The 27,884-nt window shown below is 41.3% G+C and overlaps 1 protein-coding gene across 3 annotated transcripts; it reads left to right on the forward strand.

Annotated features, from left to right (window-relative positions):
- Positions 1-814: 814 nt before the first annotated feature.
- Positions 815-27,884, forward strand: HAO2 (hydroxyacid oxidase 2). 3 transcript variants are annotated; one of them, XM_003892489.5, is made up of 8 exons: positions 815-932; positions 13,097-13,235; positions 14,933-15,084; positions 16,794-17,071; positions 18,641-18,850; positions 25,857-26,015; positions 26,368-26,437; positions 27,538-27,884. In XM_003892489.5, exons 1-8 carry the CDS (start codon positions 920-922, stop codon positions 27,591-27,593), a joined length of 1,077 nt encoding a protein of 358 aa, XP_003892538.1. In that variant the 5' UTR covers positions 815-919; the 3' UTR covers positions 27,594-27,884. The 3 variants fall into 3 exon arrangements, with proteins under 3 accessions (XP_003892538.1, XP_009214878.1, XP_009214880.1); XM_009216614.2 differs by lacking the exon at positions 815-932 and adding an exon at positions 12,527-12,740; XM_009216616.4 differs by lacking the exon at positions 815-932 and adding an exon at positions 12,533-12,641.

Here is a 27,884-nt window from a genome sequence, read left to right on the forward strand (position 1 = left end):
GCTGAAAGGCTTTGGTCATGTTAATTAATCTCATTTTCTCTTCTGAAAAAGAGACAGTCTTGAAAAGATTGACCTTCCATGAAGATCAAATGAAGTAACACGTGTAGTGTGCCTGGCACGTCATAAGCGCATCACACACGTGAGCTGTGGCAATACTAAGGAGCAGTGGCAAGAGCTGGGGGAGGAGTGGAGACGAACGGACCTGGACAAATTAGTGACCTTTCTGGGACCCCTACAGAACTGTTCTGGAGAAATTAATTCTATTTTTCCAGGTACTTTTAAGTTCACTTTTCCTAGCATTTCTTGTATATTCCTGAATAATTTTCCACTCAAAAATTTCACTGGTTCTCCCTGCCTCCCATATTAATCTAGACATAATTAATTTCCCCAGAACAGTTCTGTGGGCAGGGAAGGCTCTACACTCCTCCATCCCAATCCCCAAACTCAGACCGTCCTGGCCTGGGTCCCCACTGCTGTCCTGCCCACGGGCTCCCAGGCTGTGCTTGCTCTTCTCCCACCCTAACCCCATCACCACAGAAAGCCCCTCCTTCTCCAAGTAATTTCCTACCTGAAATCACCCACTCCCTACCTCTAACAATCTGTGATGAGCAGAGGACAACATAAAGTTTGAGAGAAAAGAAACCATTTGTTCACTTTGAAGTTTAATTTTGTAATAAACTTCACTTAATTCTGAAGTAAATTTGCAAAGCCAGCAAAATTCTTTCAAAGTCAACCTTGCTCAGGCCTAGTTGCTTATTTACTGCTAAGCTGGATGTTTTCATTAAAAGATTAACTTTGAGCCTTCAGCCTCTTCTTTAGCATGAACTGTGGGTAGTGATGTGTGTTTCCTAACACCTCCAGCAGTGAGCCAGGCTTTGAGTGACTGTGTCTAAACACCGCTTTCCCTGAGGACTGGAAGATGTTAGAATCAGGTTTGTCATTGAGTGTGTTCTGTGTGCTTGGAACTGAGAAAGGAGATGAAGTGCCAGGTGGGATGGGAATGGGAGATATCGTGGAAGCCAAGTGTGAGTTTGCAAGGCAGCGACCTTGGCAAAGACAGTCCTAGGGAGACAGGTGTTAGGGAACTCAGGGGGCATGGGCAAAGGAAGATTTGGTTTCAAAGAGGATACAGACAGAGAAGCTTAAGTCTAGGAAGTTGAGTCTTAGAATTGTATGGAGGAATATCTGTGGGTGTCTGTAGGAGGAAAAATGGGTTAAAATATTTTCACTTGACAGCGTTCTGAAAACCTAAAAGGTATGGCGATTGCCTTCAGGGATATATTTAGTATTTTGACCACTGCTTCCTCGCCACAAGCAAAAGAAAACAGTGACTCCTAAAAAAACAAAGAAGTCACTGTGTCTCAAACAATGTAGTTCCTTTAAGCAATAAGCTTATTTGGAACAAATAGGTTACAAAGTCCCTCTAATGAAGAGCCTCCGATTGTGTTAAATTGAATCTACAGATCAACCTGGAGAGAACTACCAAGAACACTAATGAAGATAGGGAGGTACTGGTATAAAGACAGATAATAGATCAATGGAACAGAATAGAGAGTTCATTAGTAGGAAGCAAAATCCCCAGACTTTTATTCTTAACTACTACTATATTCTGCATTTTGCAAGATCCTTCAATTCTCACAAGATCACTATGAGACAGATAGTAATATCCTAATTTAAAGATAGATGAGAATTGGAGCTTGTCTAGAATAGATTGAGTGGAACATCATTTGTGGCATATCATTTGAGAGGTAATGGGAATATTGCCAAATTTCCAGGTAACTCCCCCACCAAAGGGACTTCTGTTATACTCTACATCGTATCAGTTATCAAATGACGAGCTATTAAAGTCTGTCTTCTTAGACTGTAAGCTTCTTGAGAGCAGAAACTTATGTGATAAAGGCTTTCCCCCCCATATCTCTAGTGTTTAGCATAATACCTTAATATATTATGTTAGATTAAGCTATGTTATAGTAAAGAATAAACCTTGACAACTTAGTGAGGTAACACATAAATATATATTCCTCCCTCGTACAATATCAACTGATCTCCAGGGCTACTTTTTTCTGAATGGCGTTTTGGGAATCCAAGTGGCCTTTCTCTTGCAGCTCTGTCTTCTTGAGGATGGAGGATCACTGTAGAGGAGGAAACAAAGCTGGATGGTCACATGCCAGCTCTTCAATCCTTGGCCTAGAATTAACACCTGCTATTCCCACTCCCAGCCCATTGGCCAGAAGAACTAGTCACAGCGCCGTGCCTGTATTTAAGCCGCAGGGAAATGTTAAGCACATGGGGAGCAGTATATGCCTCTGCTATCCTGGCTGAGAGTGTGTGTCAACAAACCTTCTTGGATAAACTAATGAGTAAATCTGACAGAGGGTTTAAATTATACTATGACAGAAATACTCAAATCCTGAAGCAGCTTTCCACTTCCAGAGCCTCAGATGAAATCATACATGTCATCAACAGGAGGAATAATGAACATGGAGCTGCCTTTATTGATAATCTAGTCTATACAAGGCACTGTTTTAGAAATTTCAAAGGGGCCATAGTGCTTAGTCCTCATGGCAGCCCTATGGGATGGATGTTAATATTCTCCTTTAACAAATAAATTTTGCACGGAACCGTGGTGAGCAAGTAGTAGAGCTGAGATTTCAGCCTATGTTTGCCAAGTGCCAAAGTTTATGATATACTCTATCTTCTCTACTCCACTGACTCCCTCAGGCATAGTTCCTTGGGCACAGTCGATCGGTGGACAGCAATGGCCTTCAGAAACACAATCTGGGTAGTTGCCATAGACAGAGATGCCAGGAGGAAGGCAAAGAGAGAGAAAACTGCACTTCATAGCTGGGCTTTTCCATCCCCAACTGCTCTGGCCTTTCTCCTCTCCTCCTGCTACCACCCAGTGATTGCCACTGTGAGATACAGGTACACCTGTAAGACCTGAAGTCACTAGTGGACAGAGTGGAGGGCAGAGCCTGTTTTGGAGCTTTGTGTGGATGCTGATGTCTGTTTTGCACATTCTATCCTTGTTGAGCAGATAAAAAGGCAGGGGCAGTGATCTCACAGTATCACATAGAACTCCTTTCCCAATGGTCTGGATTTTGTGGGAATTGACCAAGCTCACTTTATGCAGCTCTCTGACCATTCAGAACAGAGACTTAAATGTCTCCTCCATACCACTAACACTCTATACTAGTTCAAAGACATTGGAAACAAGTCAGAAAGATTCTAGATCAGGCTTTGCCATTTCTGTTGCATGAGCTTGGATAACTCACATGGATTCTCCGAGCTTTAGTGTTTTCATCTATAACATGGGGCTCATACATACAGTCTCTGATTGCCTGCTGGATTGTTGTAAGCACCAAATGGAATAGCATATAGAAGAGTGCTCTGTAGACTGTTAAGACAGATTTAAACATAAGAGGTTATTTTTTAGTGATTGGCTGAATAATGAAGATTTTTTCTGATTGAGTTATGATTTTTTTTGAGGGAAGAAAGCAAAGTTGCATATGTCCATGACATTTTAATCCTCTAAGGTCTGTGCCAACTCTGTCATTCCATAAACCACACTTGGCTGTGCCCATTTTCTTCTTTCTATGGTGCTTCAGAGCCAGGCCACTGGAATCGTGACACATTACTAGATATGTAATATTGAACAAAGTATTTTAACCTCCTGAACTTCAGGTTTCTCACCCGTGAAATGGGGATGATAATATTTGTGTTGAACATTTCAACAAGGATTAAAACAGTCATGCATGTAACGCAATTTACGCAGTGCATGGCACAACATGAAGCACTTGATAAATGGTTGCAATATTATTGTCATTATTATTATTATTCATATTAAGGAGCCGTCATGCTGTCTCCAAGGTTCTTTGCATAATCAAATTATTCCACTGTTTGAAATAATAAGAAAATCCTCAATCTTTCAAAACACCATATAAACATTTGGATCAATGTCTCCCAGTATGCCCTAAACTATTTTCAACACCCTATGGGCAGCACACAGTTTACAACATGGCTGAGTTCCAAAACTTTACTTGGAGGGCATTTGTTTGAAACTCAGAACAGATTTTCCCATAGAAAGAATGCTATTAAAATAGCGGTTGGATTCCCAGGTGACTGAAATACCCACTTGATTCACAAAATAGCAGAAGATCTGGCATATTTGCAATGCAAATTAACGTGAAACAATGTTATTGTATTGCTGGTCATTAACCAAAACTGAAAACTAAGAAAATTGTGTAATAAATCATTTAAAAAATTTCTTGTATATGCAGCTGATGAAGAAAAGCAGGCTTAATTAGAGGAAGAGAGAATTGAGTGGAAATGTAAGTAAGAAATGTTAAGATGTCTTTGAGGGTACTTTCAAAGGTTTTTGAAGTTTTTTGCTAGGTCTAATGCGCCTTCAAAATTGTTTCACTTTGTTCTTCTTGACACAAGGGACCACATAGCACAATTATTTTTGGTTTGCAAATTAAAAAGGAAAGGAGATGGGAGAGATTAGGAAAAGAGAAGAAGGGGTGAGAAAGGTTTCCCTGAGAAGGCACTCAATAGTTTGGAGAAATTGAGAAAGGAGGAAGAGGCACATCTATGTAGTAAAATGGATTTCAATTATCTAGTCTGAGAGCAGGAAAAACAGGTGGCGTGACAGACCATATCCTCTTGTGAAAGGGAATGGTGACAAGATTGGTCAAGTAGTTATTCACTGAAACCATAAGGTGGTGCCATGGGACTAGAAAAGTTTATGAAAAGCAAGCCCTCCAGGCTGGGAGGAGGAGCAAAGGCAGGCTTGAGCATCCAGCTGTTTGGTGTTGGCAAATATGTCTAAATATTGTGCTGGTGCCCTGTTCTGTACTTTATTGCCATGAAGTAAATGTTGAATTAGAATGTTCATATGAACTCATCTAAATAGCTCCTTGTATTTATGGGCCAAGAAAGCACAGAATATGAGTACTTGAAGGACCTCAGCTCAGCTTTTAATTTCAGGTGGCTTCAAATCTATCATGGATTAAGCTGAAATATACAAAAATGTATATTTTCTCAAATGAGGAAACTGAGACTTGGAGAGAAGACATGTAGCCTGCCACTGTTCAAATAACAAATAAGTGTTAGTAACGATCTCCCTTGAAGCAGCCTGCCTCTCAGGCTGCCACACGCACAGCTCCACTGACTGGATGAAGCAAAAGTTTATTCTATACCTCCAACTTCAAGTGGAGCTCCTTTTGCTGGCGTGACTAAGCAGGGTCAGAAGGAGTAGAGGTGAAGGTGGAATGATAAAATCTAGTGTAGATGAGTTGAGTCTCTAGAAATCTTAAGTCTGTGCTGAGAAGCTAATTCTCAAGTAAGGAGAAGCTAATTCTAGGTTTTGCCAGGCTATCCACAAGCAATTGCAAGAGTCATATTGTATTTCAGAAAGAACCCTCAATGTGGAGACAGAAGTTCATTTATTAACTGTGCTACCAAACTTGTGCACATCTCTCTGTCTCTCTAGGGCCCCCCTTGGCTCCATCAAGCAAGACTGTTCTCATAGTCTTCCAGTCTTCAATAGGCAGGATGTGTGGGAGGCAGGACAGTGGTAGGTAATTGCCTAATTAGGTCACTATAGCTTCAGAGTGAGCATGTCCTTAACATAAACGTGCCTGCCACCGCAAATCTCAAAAACTCTTTCAATCCATGACACACAAAGCTCCTAGAGTAAAGCAAAGATATGAGTCACTCCCCTATCATGACTAAAGAAGCTGTTCTGAAGAACTCAAGCATCATACTCCTCATGGTAGAACACGCTTACAGGTCAAGAAGGGAATTTTCATTAGTAGAAAGGAAAAAAGGCTAATGAGAATGGGTGAGGAGTGGCAGTCTAAGGAGGAGAGATTATTATTATACAAATCAGAATAAAACAAAAAAAGGGCCATTATGTTTCAGAAGGCTCCTGCATTCTTGATTCACAATGTATGAGAGCTCAGGGAAGAAGCTAGAGCTGATTCTGGGCTGACAGCCACCAGGAATTAATCCTTGCAGCATCTTAACTGGACTGGCTCCTTTTCCCCTCACTCCCATACAAATGCCATCCTTGATTCCTCAGGTCACTGCAATGCTAAAAACACTTGGTTCCCTTTATACACCGAGGGCTGACCTGCTGTTCCTGAGTATCCAAATTCTTCTTCCTTCCCTCTCCTCCCCATGCTTGGGGCTCATCTGCCTCAGTCACAGGAGCATTTTCCAATGCCATTGATTCATGTCTTCCCTGAACCCAACACTGCCATCTGCACATGGCTCTCCTAGTCTCCATCAGCTCTGCCACCCTTCTCCTTTCCCGTCACCTCTTCATTCTCAGGGTCTCCTCTAGCTTCAGCCTCTCCCCTGAGAATGCTGTTGTTGACAATGCTATGGTAATGGCTATACCCTTTGCATCCACTATCCTTGAGGGCAAGACTGATTAAAGCATTTTCAGCCAACTTTGAACAGTCTAATCTCTCAAACTAGGCCCGTAAAATGTAGCCTTGATATTATCTGACATTCCATTGGGAAACTTGGCATAAGTTCCTAAAGAATTAGGCCAGAGGTTCTGGAAGGACACCATCCTATAGCACCAAGCAAGTGTACCTTAAAGTGAGTCATCAGAGGCTGACTTTTCTCCCCCATTGTATCTCCACAGCCTACCCTGCAATTTTCACACTGAGATTTCCCACAGACTGTGTAGGGGGGTTCCATAAAAATATAAGCTGTGATAACCCTGAGTTCCTAAAGCAACACCAACATGAATCATATGAATCATACAGAATCTTCAAAGGAAGACAACTTGTTATCTGTCTGGTGTTAAATCAGATTGCAATATTGAAGAAAGCCAAGTCTTCCTTGAAAAGCCTGCCAGCTTCTCTACTTCCTTCCTCCTTCCCTCAGTCAGGACAGTTTGAACTTCAGATTGTTAGCAACAGGTACTCCTGAATGTCCTTGCCCTTAGATTTCCTCCTCCTTGTCACTGGTCTGCTAATTTTACCTCACTGTTTTCATTATCAGACAAAAAGCCTAAAGAGGTTCAAGGAGCTAAAAGGAGCTAAAGTTTCTAGAACAATAGCTGGCAATTGGTCAGTTTGCAGTTTTATTCTTTTCTCCTGTGTCTCTTCTTCTTGGGCAGTAGGAATAAAAAAGGAAAAAAGAAAACAACATTGAAATGGAGACAAAATAAAATGGGAATACAAGAGGACAAAATAAAATGAGAATACAAGAAAACCATTAGATAACTTGAATCTTCCCTTTAATTTCTGGTAGCTTCAAGACTGGTAGGGATCAAATTGAAATAAAGTATATACAAATATATTATGCTAATTTCTTCATTTCCAAATTTAGGAAAAGCTTTGAACAATGAAGTTATCCTTTTCTTTAATTATAAACCTTATATTAAACCTCTAATAAAAATAATAGAGATTTACATATATTATATTAAAAAATGTATAATTGTAATTTTCAACCTACAAAATTCTCTCAAGTTCAATGTAACAAGTCATTTACGAGAACCAACTATTTTGTTCTTTACCTGAAATTGAAAATAGAGAAAGTCTACCTTTAGAAGCTACCAGGACACACGAGTTCAGAACCATCTCTCATAATAACTTACTACCTGATTATATTAGTTCATTTTCATACTGCTATGAAGAAATACCTGAGACTGGGTAATTTATAAATTAAAAAAAGGTTTAATGGAGTCTCAGTTCCACATAACTGAAGGGACCTCACAATTATGGCAGAAGGCAAAGGAGGAGCAAAGGCACGTCTTACATGGTGGCAGGCAAGAGAGCACGTGCAAGGGAACTGCCCTTTATAAGACCATCGGATCTCATGAGACTTATTTACTATCATGAGAACAGCATGGTGAAACCCACCCCCCATGATTCAATTACCTCCCACTGGGCCTCTCCCATGACATGTGTGGATTATGGGAGCTAAAATTCAAGATGAGGTTTTGCTGGGGACACAGCCAAACCATATCATTCCACTCCTGGTTCCTCCCAAATCTCATGTCTTCACATTTCAAAACGAATCATGCCTTCCCAACAGTCCCTCAAAGTCATAACTAATTTCAGCATTAACTCAAAAATTCACAGTCCAAAGCCTCATCTGAGACAAGGCAAGTCCCTTTTACCTATAAGCCTGTAAAATCAAAAGCAAGTTAGTTACTTCCTGGATACAATGGGGGTATAGGCATTGGGTAAATACAGCCATTCCAAATGGGAGAAATTAGACAAATTGAAGGTGCTACGGCCCCATGCAAGCCTAAAATCCAGCAGGACAGTCAAATCTTAAAGCTCCAAAATGATCTCTTTGACTCCATGTCTCACATCCAGGTCACACTGATGTAAGAGGTGGGTTCCCATGGTCTTGGGCAGCTCTGCCTCTGTGACTTTTCAGGGTACAGCCTCTCTTCTGGCTGCTTTCACAGGCTAGTGTTGAGTGTCTGTGGCTTTTCCAGGTGCACAGTGCAAGTTGTCAGTGTATCTACAATTCTGGAGTCTGGAGGATGATGGCCCTCTTCTCAGAGCTCCCACTAGGCAGTGCCCCAATGGGGATTCTGTATGAAGGCTCCAACCCTACATTTTCCTCCTGCACTGCCCTAGCAAAGGTTCTCCATGAGGGCTCTGCTTTAAGCAGATTTCTGCCTAGACATCTAAGTGCTTCTATACATCCTCTGAAATCTAGGAAAGCTTCGCAAACCTCAGTTCTTGTCTTCTGCACATCCACAGGCCCAACACCATGTGGAAGCTGCCAAGCTTTGGGGCTTGCACCCTCTGAAACTACAATCTGAGCTGTACTTTTGGTTTTAGCCACCGCTGGAACACGGCACCCAGTCCTGAGACTGCACAAAGCAGCAAGGCTCTGGTGCCTTGCATCCTAGGCCTCCAGTCCTATGATGGGAGGGTCTGTAGTAAAGATGTCTGATGTGCCCTGGAGACATTTTCCCCATTGTCTTGGCAATTAGTATTTGATTCCTCATTACGTATGCACATTTCTGCAGCTGGCTTGAATTTCTCCTCAGAAAATTGGTTTTTCTTTTCTATCATCAAATCATCAGGTTGCAAATTTTCCAGACTTTTATTATGCTCTGTTCCCCTTTTAAAAATGATTTCCAATTCTAAACCATATATTTGTGAATACATAAAACTGAATGCTTTTAACAGCCCCCAAGTCACCTCTTGAATGCTTTGCTGCTTAGAAATTTCTTCTGCCAGATACCCTAAATCATCTTTCTCAAGCTCAAAGTTCCACAGATCTCTAGAGAAGGGGCAGAATGCTGCCAGTCTCTTTGCTAAAACATAGCAAGAGTCACCATCATTCTAGTTGTCAACAAGTTCCCCATCTCCATTTGAGACCACCTCAGCTTGGACTTCATTGTCCATATTACTATCAAAATTTTAGTCAAAGCCATTCAAGAAGTATCTAGGAAGTTCCAAACCTTCCCACATCTTCCTATCTTCTTCTAAGCCCTCCAAACTGTTCCAACCTCTGCCTATTATTCAGTTCCAAAGTCACTTCCACATTTTCGGGTATCTTTATAGCAGCGTCCTACTACCAGGTACCAATTTACTGTATTAGTCCATTTTCATACTGTAAAAGAAATACTTGAGACTGGATAATTTATAAAGAAAAACAGGTTTAATGGACTCCCAGTTCCACATGGTTGGGGAGGCCTCACAATTATGGTGGAAGGTGATGGAGGAGCAAAGACATGTTTTAAGTGGCAGCAGGTAAGAGAGCACATGCAGGGAACTGCCCTTTATAAAACCATCAGATCCGCCAGGCATGGTGGCTCATAGCTGTAATCCCAGCACTTTGGGAGGCCAAGGTGGGTGGATCACCTGACGTCAGGAGTTTGAGACCAGCTTGGCCAACATGATGAAACCCTGTTTCTACTGAAAATACAAAAATGAGCTGGATGTGGTAGTACATGCCTATAATCCCAGCTACTCGGGAGACTGAGGCAGAAGAATTGCTTGAATTGGGGAGACAGAAATTACAGTGAGCCGAGACCATACTAAGCTTTACATACATTATAAAAAGAAAAAAATGCATAATTGTATTTTTAAACCTACAAAATGCTCTTAAATATAATAAGCAATTTATGAGAACCAACTATTTTGTTCTTTACATGAAATTGAAAATAGAGAATGTCTATCTTTAGAAGCTACAAGAACACATGAGTCTAGAACAAACTGCACTCCAGTCTGGGTGACAGAGTGAGACTCCATCCCAAAATAAATAATAAGTAAATAAATAAATAAACCCGTCAGATCTCATGAGACTCATTCACTCTCACAAGAACAGCACTGGAAAACCCACTCCCATGATTAAATTACCTCCTACCAGGCTCCTCCCATGACATGTGGGGATTATGGGAGCTACAGTTCAAGAAGAGATTTGGGTGGGGAAACAGCTAAACCATATCACAGATCTTTCACAAGTTATTTTATTTCTGAGGCCTCAGTCTCTTTAAATGCAAAACTCAAGAATTCACAGTCCACTAATACCTTCTCTGTCTTCTTCACAGGGACATTAAGAAAAAGCTGTAGATAGAAAAGAGTCTAAGGAAAAATTAGAAGAGGTATAGAAATGAGAAAAAATAGTGTTTGTTATATATAAGATGCTAGGGTTGATTCTTTGTGTCCAAGCAGGTTTCAAATCACATAATTGACACTATTCTAGGCATATGACTCTGCCATAATTGTGAGCGTATTTCATCTGGATTAGACACAATCTTTATGCTAGAATTGTGTAGAACAGCATTTCTATGAGTGTGTAATGTATAGGATATGTGGATTTATTGAGATATCAGGAGTTGAAACCTGGTGGAGAATTCTCATCCAATGATGAAGATAAACGACAGGCAGGGGAATGTTAAATTCAAGTAAGGAACACTGTAAGCAGCAACTCAGTGCCATGTACTATCCTAATGCCTGGGAATACAAAGTGTGTTGGGGATCCCAGGTTCAGTTCTTCATTAGGAAGAACAAATAGTTGAGGCTATGCTTTATTACTGAAAGCAAAATTAGCAAAGGGAAAAATGGCTCTTGCAGCAAAATCTGGAGGAAACCAGGTATAAGCTTCCATGAGTCCTCTGCCAGTGGACTCATGCAGGATGCAGTTAATTCCCCCAGCATGGGGGAATTACATGTGATGACACATGTAAAATGTTACCTACCTGAGCAGGTCAGTAGCGATTCAATGCCCAGAGTTTCATGTTGGGGGCTAATCATGTGGTCACCCTCTGCCCAGCCCATACCAAAATTCTAGACTCTCAGAGGAGAAGCAAATGTTCATCATAAACCACATTGTTTATACAAACAGTTTACACACAGGGAGGTACTCTTATCAGGGAACACTGGGAACCCTGTTGAAGTCCAAGTTCCCAGACACCAATCAAGGTCCAATCTTGCAAGCAGACCTCTGAAAGAATAACATTCCCAGGCCTAGTATGTTAATTATTTCATGCACACAGAGATATAAATAAGCAATTGTGATATAATTGGTTACTTGCAATGATTAATTCATTTGACTAAGGTTTATTAACCCTTTGAAGGGTGGAGTAAGAATGAGCTAAATTAGATATGGTTGTAGTACTTTGTCAGACTCAACTCCATACCTCAATGTTCTCTCCTCACTCACTGGAAGAGTACTTCTTCTATAAAAAGTGCTATGACTGGGCTCCAAATTACTCCTCATACCTTCCATCTAGAGCCCAGTGCACTTCCTGGGGGCTCCATTTCCTGTCTGTCATATAATTTCTTCCTGCTTAGACCTTTAAGTAAGTGCTAAGGGCTACTTCTCTGTTTGACTTCAACAGAATCTGGCTTGACCAGATTCTGACTTGACTTGAGGTATCCTCAAGCAAGTTCTGCCCCATCCCTGCTCCAGCCAAGATTCCCAGCACCTCACATCCCATCTGGCCTCTCTGTCCCCTTTGTCCATTAGAGGAACTAACCCATTCCTAGTTGAAGCCCTAGTTACTGGAAACTATTCTCTTCCTTTAGATAATGACTTAAAAGCCATTCAGTTTCTACCCACAACCTTTGGTTAATTTTCACACGGCTACCAACTGCCTGGGAGTTGGCTGGAGCTTAGAACTTCACGTTTCTCTGTTTTTCCTTCTGGAATCCTCTCATGCATGAGCTCTACATTCTGTAACTGAAAGCAGCTAGTGTCTTCAGCATCTCCGCTGCTGCCGCTGTTCCTACTGCCCTGTTTCTACTGGAGAGATTTATTGATTACCCCCAAGCCTTGTCCTCTTTTCTCTTTCAGAGGTGTTGTATCAAAAGTACCAAGCTCTGGGTTTATAGGGCTCAAATTGAAGATGGGAATAAATGGAGGCCACACACATTGTTTCTCAGGTCCCCAAATTAGCAAAAATAGCAAAGAGGTAGATGGTGACCCTTAAGCCTCCTGCTAATATTAAGCAATATGTTCAGCGACCCAGCCAAGAATTACAAAGTAAACTTTCTTTTGTTCTTTCCGCTCTCTGTAATCCACAGCCCCAGCAATTCAAACACTGAGGTTCCTGGGAACTCTCAGATGGTAGCATATGTTCACCAAGGAATGAAGCTGGTGAGGCGGTGAAGAGCCAGGGCCTAGAAAGCTGGGAATGCCATGATGTGGGTACATTGAAAAGCAAGAGGCAGGCATGATCAACCTTGAACTTTAGAAAGATCCCAGGCAGCTGATGGAAGACAAGATGGGGAGTGAATGTGAAGGCAAGATAAAAAAAAAATTACAAAAAAAAATTTGTAATGAGGTTTTAAGAGGTGGTGGGGCCTGAACTAGGTCTAAGGTGGTGTGTGTAGAGTGGAGAAGAAAATATGAGAAATACTCAGAAGGCCAAATAATCAGGATTTGGGAATGGGAATGGGAGAATGGAGGGGTGGACCATTACTCTCTGCCTTCTGGTTTAGGGATCATTGGCTTTGGCAATAACTCCGTTAAGAGAAAGAATACAGGGAGACTAATGTTGAATCCAAACAATTTCATACTGCAGCTTCCCCTTCATTTTCTTTTCTGCATCTGAAGTGTTCTCACTGGGTTTGGTTTTGTTTTGTTTTCTCCTTGGAAGGTCCGGAAATGTCCTTGGTATGTCTGACAGACTTTCAGGCCCACGCGCGAGAGCATCTGTCTAAGTCAACTCGGGATTTTATTGAAGGTGGAGCTGATGACAGTGTCACGCGGGATGACAACATTGCAGCATTTAAAAGGTTTGGTCTTCTGCAGCCTGTCTATTGTTAGGTTAAGGTGCACTGGTGGAGAGCTCCTTGGACAGTAGTAGTCCTGTTTTCTGCCTCCAGAAAACACAGACCACTCAAGACCTAATAATGTGGATGATTTTTTTGTTGTTTTTGTTTGTTCGGGGCAGGGGAGGGAGGGTTATGGGAAGATGGAAAAAGAGAGAATTTCTCTTATACTTAGCATAAGGAAGTCATTCTCCTTCATCTCAGCAACTCTGCAACCTGACAAGATGGAACAAGAGTCTCAGAATGACCAGTTCCCTGGTCAGGGAGGATGGGCCTGCTGGGAGGCCTAGATCTCCTGAGTTCCTAAACCTTGGCTTGGAGAAGAAAATGGAAGACAGGAGAGAACACTCAGGTTTGGAGAAAATACGGAGATCCAAGGAGTCTTAGAGATAAGAGATTGAGTCGGGGGAGAAGAGTTGATCTGAAAAAGTAGGAGATGGAGCATCGTTCAACCAACATCAGTCCACAGGCAGAGGCTGACCCGCCACTTATTTTTGCATGGTCCATGAGCTAACGATCGTTTTTCATTTTTGAATGACTGCGGGGTGGTGAGTCAAAAGAAGAATAATTTGTAATACTTAAAAATTATATGAAATTCAAATTTTGGTGCCCATAAATAAAGTTTTATTTTAACACATAGATGCTCAGCCATTTACTATTGTTTATGGCTGCTTTTGCACTTCAACAGCAGTGCTGAATACTTGTGACAAAGACCACATGGTCCACAAAGCCTAAAATATTTACTCTCTGGCCCTTTATAGAAAAAGTTTGCTGATTCCTGTGATAGAGAGGTCAGGAGAAAACTGAAAAATGGTATAAAAGGGAGCCCTATGTTCTGTATTTTCATACTTAGCACTATACTAAGCACCTTACATCGTTTATTTCAGTCTGTCTTCACAAAACTATTAGGAAATTTGGATTATTATTCCTATTTCAGATGAAGTGACTGAGGTTATCTTACTCAAATTTGCACAATTAGAATTTTCAGAAAATTTTTCTAAGTTCGTGTGCAGAAATACTGATATTGTGTAAACAATGAAAACTTTAGACTCCTGAGGCTAAGTAAACATTTATCTAAAATGTGTGTTTTGCATATTTATTATTTGTAAATTCTCCCACTTTCTCCTAAAGCAGTGTTTAAGTCAAATCTTCAAACTAACTAGCTTTATCACAAAAACCTCAATCACTCCCTGGGATTTGTTCTCATTCAGTGGCCTTTTCTTACTTTCTGGAGACTTGTTCCTAACCTGAGAGGAAAAGAGCCTGGAACTTCTTCCTGCCTATTCTTTTCCTTTTAGTCTTTGTTATGATGAACCAAACCATCCAAGTGCTGCAGTGTAGTCAGGGAGGCATGGCTCAAAGACACGGACCTCTGACAGAGCAAAGCAGGTATAGTGTATAGTGTGGACTTGGTGTGCACAGAGTAGTTCAGAGAAGGTTGGGTAATGGGAAATGAGGTGTTGGGAATGGCTTTCTGGAGATGAGCCTTTTTCTGGATCAACACAGGTTACTCAGCTCTCAGCCAACTGAACCCACCAAGGTTCCACAGGACTCAGTCTGGTTTAGACTTGTATCAGGAATCAGGGGGATCCACCTCAAGCAGCACCTCCCTGCTGCAGAATCATCTCACCAACAGAAGATCTCTTTGTTGTCTGGCACAGAATTCGCCTCCGTCCCCGGTATCTGAGAGATGTGTCTGAGGTGGACACCAGAACCACAATCCAAGGGGAGGAGATCAGTGCCCCTATTTGCATCGCACCCACAGGGTTCCACTGCCTTGTCTGGCCTGATGGGGAAATGAGCACAGCAAGAGGTATGAACCATCCCCACCTCGAGGTTCCCTTCCCAGAGGAGGGGTCCCTTAGAGCAGTGGCAGAGTGCTCCAAGATTCTCTATAGAAGGGCTTTAGGAACACAATCTGGTTAACACTAAGGAAAGCAGGAAAGGGAATGCTTAAAGCTATGTCTGTGTAACCTAAGACTGAGAAAACATTCATTTTCCATAATAAAGAATAGTTAGAGTGCAAGGGGGGTTAAGATGAATAAGAAGGTGCTAAAAGCCAACCAAGTCATCCCTCAGAAGAGGGATGCTGGCCCTTCAGGCTCACACCATCTGCAGGGAAAGGGATGCTTAATGCAGCCCCAAGGCTAGGGCTCTCTTTGGCCCCTGATGGGCCAGGACTAGGGCTGAATGGCAGTCTCTGAATTTAGGATGAGGAGAGAATCATGACATTAGGTCCTAACATAAGGCCCTGGAACCTGCTGTTGCCCAAATATTCCATTTTCCCTCTCTTCAATTGACCTTGTCATCTTGTTTGACAAAGATTTTCTTGTTGGGTTACATCTCCTTCCCAGTCAACCTGATTCTCATCCCACATTCTCCACCACCACCACCACCACCACCACCACCACCACCAATAATAATAATAATAATAAATAGAAAAGGAGAGATGGGGCTGAAAATGCTCTTGGGACTCCTTCATAATCTTCACTCTAAGTCACATCTGTTTTTGTGAATAGCTCAGGGCTTCCCCGAGGTCTTTTCCTTTGACTCCATGATACAGGAAGCTATGGATTCAAGGACTCTAGAGCTGAATGTGACATCCATCTTGATGGGGTTTAGGGTCCAGGTCTAGCTAGGTTGAAACATTAATATCCTATATGAATATGACTAGTTTACTAAGTCGTCATGGTTGAATGTGTTGTTTGGGGTAGGATGAAAGAATGGGGTATCTCCTGTTAACATGAAAAATTGAAAGTGTTAATTTTTGACTAGCCCAAATTCTCTGCCCATGAGTTATAGTGGGACAGTGACATTAACCTGTTGGAGATTTCATTGAAATGAATAGAGTAGGAAATGGGAAATCTGCCAGTCAACAGCAGCAGTATGAATGTCATCACCATCAACTTCATTAGCACTGGTATCTATGCAGTACGCCACTTTGCAATGTAAAGAATGCTCCCATAGCTAGTATCTTATTCAGTCTCCCAACAACCCTAAAGAGATGTATTATTTTCCCCATTTTACAGATAAAGAAAATGAGAGACTCAAGGCCACCCAGCAAAGAAGGAGTAGAACTAACATTCTTCTAATTTCATATGTTATGCTTTTTCCACCATGAAGTTCAGGACTCTCCACTGGGATTACATTCCCTCATCCTCTGTCCTCTCTAATTCTCTTCTGCTTCATTAAGGAGTTCATAAGAAGCCCAGTTTCCTGTCTGAAGGCTATAACACAACCAACATGATTCTGGAGATTGCATGACATCTTTAGCTGGAAATATTTTGTTATCGAGTAGAGGGTTTGTAAGACAGGTTATACAGAGGAGAACCCAAACAGCTTTAGGTCTCTCAGTCTCATCAAATTTCCTTCCATCCCTTTCTTATAAGGAAGCAGAATGAAATTAAGTTTTATCTGCATTCATGGGGCAAGATGGCCAGAGGCTACACAGACTCCCAAGGCTTTTTAGCTTAGTCCAGAGGCCTCCGTCCTCCAGCCTGAGTCATGTCCTTTGCTTTGCAGCTGCCCAAGCAGCTGGTATCTGCTACATCACCAGCACATTTGCCAGCTGTAGCCTTGAAGACATTGTTATTGCAGCTCCTGAAGGCCTCCGATGGTTCCAACTCTATGTGCATCCAGACCTGCAGCTGAACAAACAGTTGATCCAGAGGGTAGAATCCCTAGGTTTCAAAGCTTTGGTAATTACTTTGGATGCACCTGTATGTGGCAATAGGCGACATGACATTCGAAACCAATTGAGGAGGAACTTAACACTAACAGATCTTCAATCACCTAAAAAGGTAGGAAAGATACCAAATTCAAGGGACAAGCATTACAGGAGGCAAATTTCCTTCCCTCTTTTCCCCTTTCCTCCATTCTTTCTTTCCACAACCTTTTATTGAATGCCTGCTCTGTGCCAGACACTGGGGATACAGCAGTTCAAAAAAGCAGATATGGTTCCTGCTCCTTAGAGTTTCCAGACAAGCAGAATATAAGACCAAATGTTCTCACCCTTGGAACTGCCCAACCTGTCACCAGAAGTGTTCTGACCAGAGCTGGATGCTGAGAAATAGGAAAGCCACGGAAAAGATTTTCACGTGAACAGGAGAGTAAACTAAAAAAGTTCATCCAACATTTTCTACTTTATGACACACTCAGAAAATGCTAATTTTGGTTGGCATACATAGACAAACTGACTCTCCAAAGGGGATGTTCATGGCCAAGGTGACTGGCCAGACAGTCTAGACAGGCCAGGTTCTACCCTACTGCCTTGAAACTGAGGAATCAATATCTCTGCACACATAGAACTCATTTGTGGAGCACCAGGATGTTATAGCACATTTGTTTGTAATCTCTGAACCAGGTGACTACAAAGGACACCTTCCCCATTAAAATCCTGCAATTAAATGGCAAGGAGTACCTCAGAGAGAGACAGCCATGATAAAGTGGGAATCCCTGGCTATAGTAGAGATACTAAAGCCAGCCTTTTCACCCAGTGGGCAGCTGTGACATCCATCCAACTAACTCAACGGTTCTCATTAATCACAGATTGGCCTTGAGGTGCTCCAAAATCCTTATTCAAATTCCAGAAGCACGAGATTTATAAATATTTGATGTACATGGTGAGCCAAGAGTAAATATTGGGTAATAACTGATTTGGTATTGCTTAGTTCTTATCCTGGGTATGTCTCAACCATAACATATCACATTGACCTATAAATGCTTTTGCTTATCCATCTCATATACTAAACTCTGAATTTTTTTAAAGTAGAAATTTTTCCTTATTTGTCTTTGTGTCACCAGATCCTAGCACAATTATTGAGCAGCAATATGATTCATGGTCAATGATAAGCAATTAAAGTAGAAATTCTTTTATACTAATTTTGTTAGAAAAAGGAGCTAGAAATATTGTTGGGTTTTGTTGCTCCTGTTTCTTTTTGTTTCTTTGTTGTTTGTTTGTTTGTTTGTTTGTTTTTGAGACAAGGTCTCACTCTATCAGCCAGGCTAGTATGTGGTGGCGCCATCACGACTCACTGCAGTCTAGACCTCCTGAGCCCAAGTGATCCTCCCACTTTAGCCTCCCGAGTAGCTGGAACTACAGACGTGCACCACTATTTATTTTTTTTAGAGGAGCAGAAGCAGGCTCTCTCTGTGTTGCCCATGCTGGTCTCAAACTCCTGGGCTCAAGAGAAATCCTTTCACCTCAGCCCCACAAAGTGCTGGGATTACAGGCAAGAGCCACCATGCCCAGCCCTGTTCTTCCTCCTTCCAGTTTATAAATGGCAGCTCTCCAAATGTGTCTCATCTTTGGAATGCATCAAGTAGCCTTGTGAGAGTTCAGGACTAAGTTCCCTTTTTATTTCCTATAGGGAAATTCAATACCTTATTTCCAGATGACTCCTATCAGCACTTCTCTCTGCTGGAATGATCTCTCCTGGTTTCAGAGCATAACTCGATTGCCCATCATCCTTAAAGGGATTCTGACAAAAGAGGATGCAGAGTTAGCTGTGAAGCACAATGTCCAGGGCATCATTGTTTCCAACCATGGTGGGAGGCAGCTTGATGAGGTTCTCGCTTCAGTAAGTAGGATTACTTCCGAGAGGGGTGTGTTTGTGAGTGCTGTGTGTGTATGTGTGAGTGTGTCCACATCAAGGGACTCTGTGCAATCTGAGCATATTTCACTCCTCCATACCACATGTGTTGGTATGTAGCTGTGAATTTTAAGGACTGTTAATTATTATTAGTAGCCTACTGTGTGCTAGGCTGTTTTTTCAACCTTTACATATAGCATCTCTAAGTCTCATGCCAATGCTGCAAGGTGGGTATTATCCCTGTTTTGCCAATGGGGATTCTGTAGTTTAGTGATGTTAAGTAACTTGTCTTTAGTTCACATAGATAATAAATAGTTAATATGGAATTTCATTAGACAGGTGTTCTAAAGTAAACACCTTTCATGGCAAAACTCTAAAAACACCCTAATGAGTCTTTTGCTAAAATCTACAAAAGTCCATAATTTTTTCCCTTAACTCATAAACTTACATCCATTATAGATGAAGTTTGAGGGCAAGAAAGTGAGGGAAAGGAAGGCAGGGAAAGAATCTTTACGTGGGAATTTGTTGTTGATTTGTTTTCATTGAGTTATATTTTTTCAAATGTTCTGTTGCTGCTTGACTTGTTTTAAGAAAGAGAAATGAGATTTTTTTCTTCTTCAGTTTCATTGACACTTACATAAATAAAACATGTTCACTGCAGATACATTAGAAAATATGCATAAGCAAAAGATAAAAATTAACACTAATTTTATCACTATCACTAACATCAATATTTTGGTCATTGTTAACATCTTCTTAATGCAAATACAACTTTTGTGTTTAAGAAAAGTATAAATACTATTTTGTTATATTTTTCTTTTACTTAGCATTATATTAAGAGCAACTTTTTGTTTCAGTATATATGATCCTCTTTTTTTACTGGTATGTAGTATGAACAGACAACTATATAACCGACATCCATTGGAGAACATCTGTATTGCCTCTAATCTTTCCCTATTTTAAACAACACATCAGTGATTGAATCCATAGCACATTCTCAAGTACTTCTTTAAGATAAAATTGAATTAGAAATTTGCACTAGCTGGTTGGTACATTCCAAGACACATGATGCTGGGAAGCCTAAGAGCCAGCCACTCACCTCCTCCTCTGCACCAGCTCTAATTGGTAGAGGCAGAGGAATGGCAAGCCCACATGGAGAGTGGGGGCCACTCTTCACTGTGGCTCTCTGGTAAGAGTTGAACTGAAGCGGTCAGGCCTCCTACTTTCCATCCCACCTGTTGACCTGCAACCTTAGGAGAAAGTGGTTGGGCAGAGCACACAGTGAGCTCTCTCACCCAACCCCTGCCAGGATGCCTACAAGCCATCCAGTATTTAGCAAAACAGAGAAAGCAAAAGAGTATGGCATGCCCTGAGTCATCCCAACTATGCCTAAATAGGAACAGAAGACAATGAAGAGCCCATCACCAACAAGCAGCAAACATTAGAATATAGGCTTTTGAAAGAAAACTAATAAAATACATCATACCATAGGTGTCAAGCTCTCATTAATCAACTTAGCTGGTCTTGTTCCTTTGGAAGAACTGAGTAATGAGTAGAGAAAGAGGAAGACTAATTCTCCCATTGTGCTTCCCCACTAGAGAATGAGTATTGGCTAAGGCAGGGGCCAGGGAGAGGAGAATTTCTCCTATCTTATTGTGCTGATCAACTTGTTATTCTCCCAAGTCATTTGGCTTCACATCCAAACCCAACGTCACTCAGAGACAGCACCAATATCATTGTGAGCCTAGTGAGGGTTTTGCTTCAGGTGAAGCCTGACTCTGCACTTGCGTAACCCTACTTCACTCACCTCACCTTAATCCTGGCCCGAGATCTATTTATTTATAAAAACAAACTTCCAGCTCACAGGTCAGAGTTTGCCATTTGGTTTTTTAAAACATTGTATTCAAATATCATTTATCTGAGTTTTTTTTAAGTTTATTTCCATAGGTTATTAAGGAACAGGTGGTGTCTGTTACATGAGTAAGTTCTTTAGTGGTGATTTGTGAGATTTTGGTGCAACCATCACCTGAGCAGTATACACTGCACCCTATTTGTAGTCTTTTATTCCTCACCCCCTTCACACCCTTTCTCCCTTAGTCCCCAAACTACATTGTGTCAGTATTACGCCTTTGCATCCTCATAGCTTAGCTCCCACATATGAGTGAGAACATGTGATGTTTGGTTTTCCTTTCCCGAGTTACTTCACTTAGAATAACAATCCCCAGCCTCATCCAGGTTGCTGCAAATGCCATTAATTCACTCCTTCTTATAATGGCAGAGTAGTATTTCATTATCTATCTATCTGTCTATCTATCTATCTATCTATCTATCTATCTATCTATCTATCTATACACACACCACAGTTTCTTTTCTTTCCTTTCCTTTTTTTTTTTTTTTTGATATGGAATCTCACTCTGTCTCCCAGGCTGGAGTGTAGTGGCACAATCTCAGCTCACTGGAAACTCCGCCTCCCAGGTTCACGCCATTCTCCTGCCGCAGCCTCCTGAGTAGCTGGGACTACAGGCACCCGCCACCACACCCGGCTAATTTTTTTTTTTTTTTTTTGTATTTTTAGTAGAGACGGGATTTCACTGTGTTAGCCAGGATGGTCTCGATCTCCCGACCTTGTGATCCACCCGCCTCAGCCTCCCAAAGTGCTAGAATTACAGCCATGAGCCACACACCCAGCCTATACCACAGTTTCTTTATCCACTCATTGATTGATGGGCATTTGGGTTGGTTCTGCATTTTTGCAATTGTTAATTCTACTGCTATAAACATGTATGCAAGTATATTTTTCATATAATGACTTCTTTTCCTCTGGGTAGATAGCCAGTAATGGGATTGCTGGGTCAAATGGTAGTTCTACTTTTAGTCCTATAAGGAATCTCCACAGTGTTTTCCATAGTAGTTGTACTAGCTTACATTCCCACCGGCAGTGTAGAAGTGTTCCCTGTTCACTGCATCCACATGAACATCTATTATTTTTGATTTTTTGATTATGGTCATTCTTCTAGGAGTAAGGAAGTATTGCATCGTAATTTTGATTTGCATTTCCCTAATCATTAGTGATGTTGGGCACTTTTTCATATGTTTGTTGGCTATTTGTGTATTTTCTTTTGAGAATTATCTGTTCATGTCCTTAGCTCACTTTTTGATGAGTTTTCTTTTTTTTCTTGTTTGAGTTCCTCATAGATTCTCCATGTTAGACTTTTGTCAGATGCATAGATTGTGAAGGTTTTCTTCCACTCTGTGGGTTGTCTGTTTACTCTGCAGACTGTTCCTTTGCCATACAAAAGCTCCTTAGTTTAATTAAATGCCTGTTCTTTATTTGTTTTTATAGTACTTACTTTTGGGTTCTTGGTCATAAAATCCTTTCCTAAGCCAGTATCCAGAAGGGTTTTTCCTGTTATATTCTAGAATTTTTATAGTTTCAGATCTTAGAATTAAGTCCTTGATCCATCTTGAGTTGATTTTTGTATAAGGTGAGACACGATGATTCAGTTTCATTCTCATTCTCCTACATGTGGCTAGCCAATTATCCCAGCACCATTTGTTAAATATAGTATCTTTTCCCCACATTATGTTTTTGTTTGCTTCACCAAAGATCAGTTGGCTGTAAGTATTTGGATTTATTTCTGGGTTCTCTCTTCTGTTCCATTGGTCTATGTGCCTATTTTTATGCCAGTACCATGCAGTTTTGGTGACTATTAGTAACGAGAGAGAATTCATGTCCAAATAAAAGACATTTTTATAGTCCCAGCATGGTATTATTTGGATTTTTTTCTTTTTCTTTTTTTTTTTTTGAGTTGGAGTTCGCTCCTGTCACCCACGCTGGAGGGCAATGGTGCAGTCTCAGCTCACTACAACCTCCGCCTCCCAGGTTCAAGCAATTCTCCTGCCTCAGCCTCTCAAGTAGCTGGGATTACAGGCACTGGCCACCACGCCTGGCTATTTGTATTTTTAGTTGAGATGGGGTTTCACCATGTTGGCCAGGCAGGTCTCGAACTCCTGACCTCAGGTGGTTCACCTGCCTCCGCCTCTCAAAGTGCTGGGATTATAGGCATGGACCACTGTGCCCAACTGGAATATTTGTATGATGTTGTGAAAGAAAAACATGTTTGTACAAACTCTTCTAGTGAACCATACTATGCAGTGGAGTTGACAATAATTGTGAAATAAAACAGGGAGTGAATTTCACCTTAAGGTGCAGTGAGGCTTTAGAGTTAATTTTTAATAGAACAGAACAGGACATTCATTAGAGTCTTCTGGGGATAACAGCTGACTTATCCTTTCCCCTGGTCCCAGGAGGAAGTACAAGGACAATGTTAGATATGAAACCTCATAGAGGTGGGAACTTTTCTCAAAATCCTCACCTTTTATAGCACATACTGCAGGGAGTGGGACACTGACCTCAGGCACAGAATCTAAGGGGGTGCCAAAAACTCAGATACTATAGTTCGAAATCAGATGATCTCGAAGTTCCTCATAGAAGTTCCCACCTCTTTCACAACGGTATAAAAATATTCCAAATAATACCATGCTGGGACTATAAAAATGCCTCTTATGAAATGCAAATCAAAACCACAATGAGATACCATCTCACACTAGTTAGAATGGCAATCATTAAAAAGTCAGGAAACAACAGGTGCTGGAGAGGATGTGGAGAAATAGGAACCCTTTTACACTGTTGGTGGGATTGTAAACTAGTTCAACCATTATGGAAAACAGTATGGCAATTCCTCAAGGATCTAGAACTAGAAGTACCATATGACCCAGCCATCCCATTACTGGGTATATACCCAAAGGATTATAAATCATGCTGCTGTAAAGACACATGCACACGTATGTTTATTGCGGCACTATTCACAATAGCAAAGACGTGGAATCAACCCAAATGTCCATCAGTGACAGACTGGATTAAGAAAATGTGGCACATATACACCATGGAATACTATGCAGCCATAGAAAAGGATGAGTTTGTGTCCTTTGTAGGGACATGGATGCAGCTGGAAACCATCATTCTCAGCAAACTATCGCAAGAACAGAAAACCAAACACCGCATGTTCTCACTCATAGGTGGGAACTGAACAATGAGATCACTTGGACTCGGGAAGGGGAACATCATACACCAGGGCCTATCATGGGGAGGGGGGAGGGGGGAGGGATTGCACTGGGAGTTATATCTGATGTAAATGACGAGTTGATGGGTGCTGACGAGTTGATGGGTGCAGCACGCCAACATGGCACAAGTATACATATGTAACAAACCTGCACGTTATGCACATGTACCCTAGAACTTAAAGTATAATAATAATAAAAAAAAAATCTTTTAGATCTATACAGCCATATATACCTCCACTGCCTGAGAACTTAAAGTGATCCTGGCACTGTTAGGCTATATTCAATTCCTAAAACCTCCACAACTTGTTTTGGACTTAACATGTAAAGAAAAGAATTCGCTCTGTCTTAAGAACCTTTCCTTAACTTTGAAATGGATAAACAGAATCAATTATTTCATTTCCAATGTAATCCTTTTGAAAGTATGCCTCAAACACAATTTTCACAATGTCTATAGATCAGATGAGTTTTTAAACCAGAAGTATTCATATAGTCCCTATAGATATTAATTCCTTATACAGCTTATATTTTGGGGATGGTATATGCTTTACTTGGGTGCATCCTGGTTTTCATGCCTCACTGTATATATTTCCATAAAAACACTGATGTATGTTATAGTCATACGTATGTAGACAGGCGCCAGTCAAAAAACATCTCAAGAAAGTTGCTTTAATAGTACCCTCTAGCTTGGCGTAAATCTCTTCTGCAGAGAGAAAAATCCATTTTTCTGAGAAGGTAAATGTTTATTAAATGCAAATACTGATATTCGTTTCCTAGGGAAAAAAAATGCCTCTTATTAGAATGTGAATTATCTCTAGTTATTACATGTAAGTTCCAAACATATTCAATTCCACCCCCTCACCTATAAATTAAAGTAGAAAATTATTTCCTTACTAGTTTCTTATACTGTTCAATCTCGGCCAAAGGATCCCATTCAGATAGAATGCTGATGGATTCCTTTGGCAGCAGATGGCCTCATAGGGCCAAGTTTTGACTCCTCTTCTCAGGCTATCTCTCAGAGAAGCATAGATAGAACCCCGAGGGAGTTCCAGAACTCCCTCCCCAAGGATCTTCCCCCTTGATCCATAAGGGGCCTGCTGTCACTCCTCTTTACAGACTTGTAGGTGCCTAGAAGCAAAGATTGGCCTGGGGCACCTTGTGTGGTCAAGGCCTATTGGCCTGTTCCCTGGAATTGAAGAGGCGACATAAGAGACAAAGCTCCTTAGAAAAATCAAGCCAAGGTGATAAGATGTTTTTATTGTGTCTATCAAAATCTCAAAATTTAGTTTTACCATGTTGTACTTTAGTCCTATCTCATTTTCTCAGATACGCCATGAGGGAGTCAGGGACAAGTTGGCCAAGTGGTGCATGAGAAATAGTGTGCAGCCCAGTTTCCCAAGTCAGGCTGCAATCCAGACATGCAGGCAATGGCCGAGCATACTTGTCTTGCCAAAAAGACTTAGTGCCTTCACAGTGGAGAGACTTTCTATTTTTGCCACCCTAGAAACAGAGAGAGTAGAAGAAAATCAAAAGTCAAAATGTTGTTTGAAAAGAAGAAGGTTAAAGTGAACATTATAAATGGAAAATGCCCCTTTTGGGATGGAAAGAGCAACCAAGCAGTTCTTCCAATCTGTAAGAAAGTTAAGGGGGTCAGAGAGAAGCTAGACTGGAGTCAAAGCAGAAAATCAAGGCAGGAGGGCCTCAGGAATGTGACTGCCGCTGCAGTTGATCAGCACCGGCAGCCTCAAGCATGGGAGGGGAATAAATTGTCAAGGGCATCTCCTCAGCTTGGTTTGCCTGGTCGTATGCCAAGAAGACCAAGTCTGAGAGTCAAAATAGAAAGCCCTCCAGCCCATGTGTATCTCCTTTTCAGATTGATGCTTTGACAGAAGTGGTGGCTGCTGTAAAAGGGAAAATTGAAGTCTACCTTGATGGCGGGGTCCGAACTGGCAATGATGTGCTGAAGGCTCTGGCCCTTGGGGCTAGGTGCATTTTTCTTGGGAGACCAATCTTATGGGGTCTTGCCTACAAGGTGAGAGTGGCAAAGTGAACCAGCAAGAAGATACAGAGCTTCTCATTCATTTCTGTGCTTTCCTGTGGTTCATTTTCCAAGCTTAACCCTTTTCAAAATGATTCCTAAAGGATAGTTACACCTAAGCTGCATCTCCATGCTTCCTCTGAAGCCTATTGCAAAATGTTCAATAGCTCTCATCCCTTATCTTTGTCTCTGTGCTTTCCTTTATTCCCAAGGTAATTCTTACTTCACAGATACTTCCCATCTTTCCCATCATAGCTCTGACTACATCTAGAACTTATATTCAGTGGATGGTCAGAATGTTCCTTTATGTCTCTTTGTTGTCTCTGTCTGTCTGCCTCGGGAGCAGGGTGAACATGGTGTTAAGGAAGTTTTGAACATTTTAACAAATGAGTTCCACACTTCCATGGCCCTTACAGGTAAGTTAAAAACATTTTTTTCTCTGATTTGGAACTTAAAGCAGGATGGCGAAAGAATAGGAATAGCAGTCCTTCCCTCTAGCTGACCCTTTCCTGACGTGGTACCTGTCCAAAACATAGGACAGGCAGGCAACATTCAAGACAAAGATTAAGCAGTATTCTCTGCCCAGTGGAAACCAGAGCACTCCTCAAGATCATTGTCAGTTCCGGGGAGTGTCACCTCTGGCTCTGAATTCTTGCTTCTGTTGAATTCATTCAATTTGTGGACTATTGACATATCCCATGCCTGCTGTTTCTGTCCACTCCAATCAACCCAGGCATGAAACTCAACTCTTTTCTATGCTTCTATTTTTAGGAAAAGACCCTCTCATTAGTATATTTTTGTGACTAATACATTTTGCCAAAGTTATGGTGCATACATCATAAATATGGAAAGAACTCCCAGTTAAACATTATGCAGTCTGTTATTGAATTCTTTCAGCCTTCTTATCACCAGGGACTTCTCATTGCCTACTCAAGCCCACAACTCCCCAGCCCCATAACATCATGCCAGCTTCTCTTTCTCCCTTCTTTTACTTATCTGGAGTTACTCTCTTCAATCCTTATGGCCAATCTGAGCTACAGTCATAATTTTACATATTAATTAATATCTTCTTCTAAAGAAGAGTCTTTTCCTTTGACAGAACTTTCCTTTAGAAGGCAATTGTTATGTGGAATACTCACCCCATCTCTTTTGCTATCTGTGTGTCATATTCCTCCCTAACAGATACTTCCTATATCCTTGAGCCTTATCAAAACCAAGATAAAGATCAAAGACATCTATTGCACACAAGAGTTGATTTAGAAAATGCTAAAATAGGGTTTTTACATGTTTACCCTGACATTTTGACATAGCTGTGTTCAGAGATGACATGGGCTCAGGTTCACAGAATAATTTCCCATGCAAACAGAATTACATTATTCATTCTGTATGTAAACCATTTATAAGAGTGAGCACAAAGATCAAGTCAGACTTGTTCCCCTTCATGACCCCTTACCCATGATGAGGTGAATTGCTGGTATTTGAGAGAAATGAGCTTGTAACCTCATTGTTCTTTTAGGCTGCCGGTCGGTTGCTGAGATCAATCGAAACTTGATCCAATTTTCCAGGCTGTAAGAAAAAAAGGCCAATAACCAGACTGCTGAGGTTGCCCACAGGAGGATCACAAACTCACGGCATGGCGTGTGATGCTGTCCTGCCTGGACCCCATCCCGCTCGGAGGCTCATGCCCCATATTTCCCAAATTTCCAATCCCTCCACTCCTGTGCTTCAGACCCTCCAAACCCCTGTGTTCCCCAAATGTTCCATGCCCTTCTTTGTATCACTGACTGTTATATGTTGCTTTCTTGCCTAAAATCTTCCTCTGAAGTAAAAGATCTCAAAAGGACAGATCATTAATGACTGGAA

This window comes from Papio anubis, chromosome 1, assembly GCF_008728515.1.
Source record: "Papio anubis isolate 15944 chromosome 1, Panubis1.0, whole genome shotgun sequence".
Classification (NCBI taxonomy): Eukaryota; Metazoa; Chordata; class Mammalia; order Primates; family Cercopithecidae; genus Papio; species Papio anubis.